Consider the following 6,297-nt stretch of genomic DNA (forward strand, 5'->3'; position numbering starts at 1 on the left):
GTGTGTGTGTGTGGTGGCCTGTGTGTTTGAAGGCTGTGTGTTTGGAGGGTGTGTATGGGTGCATGCTTGTGTGTTTGGAGGGTGTGTGTGTATATGCCTGTGTGTCTGGTTTGTGTGTGTGTGTAGGCCTGTGTGTTTGGAGGGTGTGTATGTGCATGTGCACTGGCCTATGTGTTTGGTGGGTGTGTGTGTGTGTGTGTGTGCAGGCCTGTGTGTTCGAAGGGTGTGTGTTGGGGGGGGGGCCTGTGTGTTTGGTGTTTGTGTGTATGTGTGCAGGCCTGTGTGTTTGGAGGGTGTGTGTGTGTGTGTGCGCGCATGCCTGTGTGTTTGGAGGGTGTGTGTGTATGTGCCTGTGTGTTTGGGGTGTGTGTGTGTGTGTGTGTGTGTGTGTGTAGGCCTATGTGTTTGGAGCATGTGTGTGTGTGTGCAGGCCTGTGTGTTTGGAGGGTGTGTGTGGGCAGGCCTGTGTGTTTGTAGTGTATGTGTGTGTGTGTGTGTGTGTGTGTGTGTGTGCCTGTGTGTTTGGAGGGTGTGTATGTGCATGTGCACCGGCCCGTGTGTTTGGAAGAGAAGCTAGCTGATCCCTGGCTTAACACCCCTTCTCTTATCCTATCCACTCCCCTTTCATAACCTTTCCTCCTCCTTCCTCTCCTTTATTAGTAGCTATCTATTGCTGCATAACAAATTACCCAAAACTTAGTGGCTTAAAACACTGCATATTATTATCTCCCCATTTCTGTGGGTCAGGAATCTGGGAGCAATTTAGCTGGGTCCTTCAGCTCCAGGTCTCTCCCAAGGTGTCAGCCAGGGCTGTGGTCATCGCCAGGCTCACCTGGGGTGCAATCGGCCTGCAAGTTCACTCTCATGGCTTTCATAGGCTTCAGGTTCTTGGCAGCTATTAGCCAGAGACATCAGTTCTTTGCTATATGAGCCTCTTCATAGGGCAGTGTGAAACACGGCCAGTTGCTTCCTTCAGAGAGAGCAAGCAAGAATGAAAGAAAGTGTCCCATGTCCCACAGGGAAGCCACCACCTTTTGGTGACCTAGTCTTGGAAGTGACATCCCATCACTTCTGCCATGTCCTTCTTGTTAGAAGTAAGTCTGTAAGTCCAATCCACGCTCAAAGGGAGGGACTGGAAGGTGTAAATACTAGAAGGTAGGGGTCATCAGGGGACCATCCTGGAGGTTGCCTGCCATATCTCCCTTTTCCTCCTCTGCACTCGCAAACCTCTCTTCTTTCTCCATTGCAATCCTCGCTCTCTACTGTATTTTCACAAAGCCTGAAGATGGTCTAACCACTCAGGATGGAAAAAAATTAATTAGAACTAGAAAATATATACCAAGGAAAGGAGAAAAAACATGTTAATCATAAAGATTAGAACAATAACTGTGAGCGAGTATTATGCAAGAGTCTGAGCTTCCTGGCTGCCCAGTGAAGGAGGAGGAGGAACAGAGAAGGGGAAGGGGAGGAAGAAGAAAGAAGAGGAAAAGAAAGAGGAGATGGAGGAGAAAGAGGAAAAGAGACGAACAGGAGGAGAGAAGGAGAAGGGAAGAAGAAGAAGGAAAACGAGGAGGAGGAAGAGGAAAAAGAAGAATGATTGGGATTCCCATATTTGTAAACATTTGAGGAATCTCAACCATGGTGGGGATGGATTAAAAAAAAAGATTTGGGTGGCTAGGCGCAGCAGCTCACACCTGTAATCCCAGCACTTTGGGAGGCTGAAGTGGGTGGATCACCTGAGGTTGGGAGTTTGAAACCAGCCCGGCCAACATGGTGAAACCCTGTCTCTACTAAAAATACAAAAATTAGCCAGATGTAGCGGCACACACCTGTAATCCCAGCTACTCAGGAGGCTGAGGCACAAGAATTGCTTGAACCCAGAAGGCGGAGCTTGCAGTGAGCTGAGATCACACCACTGTATGCCAGCCTGGGCCACAGAGTGAGACTCTATCTCAAAAAATAAATAAATAAAAGATTTGGGGAGTTCCTCAGAGCTCCAGAGGGTCCAGTACCCAAGGGGATTACATAGCTTTAATTACCAAAAATGGTAATTAAGGAGGAAGTCTACTGACTTTTCATAGGAGAACAATGCTCTCCAGAGCAAGTACTCAAGGCTGGGTTAGTCTGTGTTTAGAACTATCATGAGACATATCTCCTTAGCCTAAGGTCATCTGAAAGCTGCATGCTTAGCACTTCTCCCCCAGCTCTCTAGGAGGACTAAGTACACTTTGCCTCCCAGATAGTGCTTTTTCTTTCCACTTTGTTTCCTGACACACAGGAGAATGTGCAAAACTAGATCCAGAGGGGAGGAGTTTGGGCATCTGCCTTCCATGATATCTAAGTCATTTCTACCTACTATCCAAGGTGTGGGTGTCAATGTGATCCTCGACTGCATTGGTGGCTCCTACTGGGAGAAGAACCTCCACTGTTTGGCTGCAGATGGCCGATGGGTTCTGTATGGTCTCATGGGGGGAGCAGAAGTCAGTGGACCCCTGCTTTCCAAGCTGTTGTGGAAGCGCGGAAGTCTGCGGGCCAGTCTGCTGAGGTCCAGGGATCGGAAGGTAGGTGACAAACAAAGCTGAGCAGGTTCTGGGCACTGCCCTTGAGTTATTTATAATCACCTGACTCCAACCTGCCTTGGCTTATAGAACTCCTGCTTATGAAGCTTTGCTGACGTTGCCAACTCGCCTTCCTCTGGATGGGAACCTAAGGGTTAGCCTGACCCTTCCTCCCTCAGAAGTCTCATTTCCACCACCTACTTCCTTATTTGACTTGGACTTACTCCTCCTCTCTTCCAAATCCAGGATTCATATTGAGACTCCCATACTTTAGGAGATTCAGTAGGTGGTAGGGTCCCTTGATATTCCAGGAGTTCCATTGTCCAAGGGAATTTAGATTGATAAATGACCTTTCCTCCTCCATGGTTTGGTCTGACCTCCTTGAGTCAAGGCTAGTAACAGGGCCAACCAGGCCTGATATTCCCCTCAAAGTTGTATAAGGCCAAGGAGACCTCACCCTTATCCTGTTAATGTGCTGTTCTCTCTGCCTCAGTACAAGGAAACATTGGTGAAGACCTTCACAGAGCAAGTCCTGGCCCACTTCTCCCCTGGGAGTGCTGTGCAGCTGCAGCCTGTTGTGGATAAAGTCTTCACCATGGCTGAGATTCAGAAGGCCCATGCTCGCATGGAGGCCAACCAGAACGTGGGGAAAATTATCCTGGAGATGCCCTAATTTGAACATGGTGTGGCTGATGAGAGACACCGGGCCAAGGAGAACTGTCAGGGACGGGGCCAGGGGTGTGGGAGTGTGGGAGTGTGGGCTGGGCTGAGTTGGGCCAGGGGATGGGCTAAAGAAAACTGGGGCCAGGCTACCTCACAACATTGTTGAGAACATTAAACTGAGACCACAGAAATAAGATCACTTTGTTAGCTGTAAAATACATTGCAGTGGGCAAGGTAGGTACTTCGTAGATGATATGTAAGCTGCAAAGTGTTCATATTTTACAAATATATTATGACAGATTTTTTTTGTGTGTGGGGGGGGCCTTTTTTTCCCAATGGCTATACCCCAGTTTTATTTGACTATTCCCGTAGCCAAAATTCCCATATTTGGGGGAATAAACTACATCCAATCTGCTCCCAGATTCAGAATAATCCTTTGATCTTCAGAAATGGCCTAGGGATTCAGATCAGTTCTGAAGATCAAAGGACTAGCCTGAATTAACACAGAGCCCTGGCCCTAACCCCTCCTCTGAGTTCCAGATGCATATATCAAACTAACAACTTGACACTTAGATATCTCAAAGGTACTTCTACTTTAACATGTTCAAAGTTTAACACATAACCATCACCTAATATTACTCCTTTCCCAGGCTTTCCTGTCTCCATAAATGCAAACCGCCAATCCAGGTGCCAAATCCAGAAACCTAGAAGTCATCCTTGATACCCCTTCTCTCTCTCATCTTCAGATCCAATGGATCGCCAAGTAGCCAATTTTCTTTTCTAAATCTCTTTTGTCTTTTCCTTTCTCTCCATTTCACCATCTCTCCTAATCCAAGGTACTGTCCATCTTTTACCTGGGCTATTGCAGTGGTTTTCTAATTTATCTTTATCTTTTTTTTTTTTTTTTTTTTTTGAGATAGAGTTTTGCTCTGTTGCCAGGCTGGAGTTCAGTGGCACAATCTCAGCTCACTGCAATCTCTGCCTCCCAGGTTTGAGTGATTCTCTTGGCTCAGCCTCTCAAATAGCTGGGACTACAGGTGTGCACCACCACATTCAGCTAATTTTTGTATTTTTAGTAGAGATGGGATTTCACCATGTTGGCCAGGATGATCTCGATCTCTTGACTTCGTGATCCACCTGCCTTGGTCTCCAAAGTGCTGGGATTACAGGTGTAAGCCACTGCACTCAGCCTCTAGTTTATCTTCTTATACCCACTCTTTTCTCTTGTAATCCATATCCTGCACTGTAGTAAAAGTGATCTCTTCAAAAGGCAAATTTAATCATGTCACAGCCTTGCTCAATACACTTCCATAGCCTTCCATACCTGGCAGAGCAGTGATAAGACCCTTACAGGGCCGCAAGTCTTTGCATAGACTGACTCATGCCTGTCTCTGCAGCCTCGTTTTCTACCATGGCTCTCCTTCCAACTACAGGACCTTCAAACATATTTGTTTTATCTCAGATCTCTCTACCACAATCCAAATATCTATCAAGAGGGGACTTAGTGGATAAACTATGATATCACATGATAGAGTACTATGTAGCTGTATAAAGAAAGATAAACTGCTATAATCTCAAGAATATGTTGTTAAGAGAAAAAAATGAGGTAAACAATAATGAATATGACCTTAGAAAAGGGGAATATATGAACATAAATGTGTATGTATATATACACACATATTTTCTTATATTTTCTAACAGGAGAATAAAAAATGGAGATGTTTCAGCCAAATTCAAGGATGGTAAAAAAAAAAAAAATTTAAGGGAAAAAAAAGGCCAGGTACAGGGCCCCATGCCTGTAATGGCCTCAAGCCTGTAACCCCAACATTTTGGGAGACTGAGGCAGGAGTTTTAGCCTAGGGCAACATAGAGGGATCCCATCTTTACCAAAAAAAAAAAAAAAAAAAAAGAAAAAATCAAAACTAGCCAGGTGTGGTACCACACGCCTGCAGTCCCAGCTACTTGAGAAGGTGAGGTAGGAGCAACATTTGAGCTCAGGAGGTAGAGGCAGTGAGCTGTGATCATACTCCAGCTTAGGCAACAGAGTGAGATTCTGCCTCGATCAATCAATCAATAAACCCTAAGGGAAACTAGTGTTCACCTTTCACCTTCATAAGGAGGAGGAGGCAGAATGGAAGGGATGGGTGTAGGTGCTAGACTCCTCTGAATTACTGTGTTTTGAAGATTTTGGTACCATGTAAATGTTCCACATAAATATGAAACAAAATTAAAAATGTAAAAAATGAATCCCTAAAATCAAAGAAATATACTGAATTTTATTTCTAGTTCATAGATTAGCCACAAAGAAAGGAATAATTTCTTTTTTTTTTTTTTTTTTAAGATGGGTTTCACCATGATGGCCAGGCTGGTCTTGAACTCCTGACTTCAGGTGATCCACCCACCTCGGCCTCCCAAAGTGCTAGGATTACAGGCATGAGCCACCGCTCCCTGCCGAGAAAGGAATAATTTCAACTGATGTGAAATTAAGAACACAATAGCTTGCTGGGCATGGTGGCTCATGCCTGTAATTCCAGCACTTTGGGAGGCTGAGGTGGGCAGATCATCTGAGGTCAGGAGTTTGAGACCAGCCTGTCCAACATGGTGAAACCCTGTCTCTACTAAAAATACAGAAATTAGCTGGGCATGGTGGTGCGCACCTGTAATTCCAGCTACTTGGGAGGCTGAGCCAGGAGAATCTCTTGAACCCAGAAGGCAGAGATTGCAATGAGCTGAGGTCATGCCATTGCACTCCAGCCTGGGCAATGGAGTGAGACTCTGTCTCAAAAATAATAATAATAATAAATAGAACACAGTAACTTGACTGTATGTCCTTATTTGGGGATATAGCCTATGAACAAAAAGATACCAAGAAAATTATAAACTTTCAATAATCATGTTACTATAAATAATTATAATAGGGGTGCAGTGGCTCATGCTTGTAATGGGAGGGTGAGGCAGGAGGATTGCTCGAGCTCAAGAGTTTGAGACTAACTTGGGCAACACAGCAAGATCTCATCTCTACCAAAAAAAAAAAAAGCCAGGTGTGGTGGCATGCACCTGTATTCTGAGCTACTCA

At 45.2% G+C, this 6,297-nt stretch overlaps 1 protein-coding gene across 1 annotated transcript in view; it reads left to right on the forward strand.

Moving 5' to 3' along the window:
- LOC116561952 (quinone oxidoreductase PIG3-like) overlaps positions 1-3,318 on the forward strand; it is a 7,972-nt gene extending 4,654 nt beyond the window's left edge. Inside the window, exons 5-6 of the mRNA XM_032293979.1 lie at positions 2,365-2,561; positions 3,052-3,318. Of these exons, the coding sequence (XP_032149870.1) occupies positions 2,365-2,561; positions 3,052-3,231 (377 nt within the window). The 3' untranslated portion in view covers positions 3,232-3,318. The remainder of the gene's footprint in view (positions 1-2,364; positions 2,562-3,051) is intronic.
- The last annotated feature ends 2,979 nt before the right edge of the window (positions 3,319-6,297 follow it).

This window comes from Sapajus apella, unplaced genomic scaffold, assembly GCF_009761245.1.
Source record: "Sapajus apella isolate SASKATOON/1434 unplaced genomic scaffold, GSC_monkey_1.0 scaffold31, whole genome shotgun sequence".
Taxonomy (NCBI): Eukaryota; Metazoa; Chordata; class Mammalia; order Primates; family Cebidae; genus Sapajus; species Sapajus apella.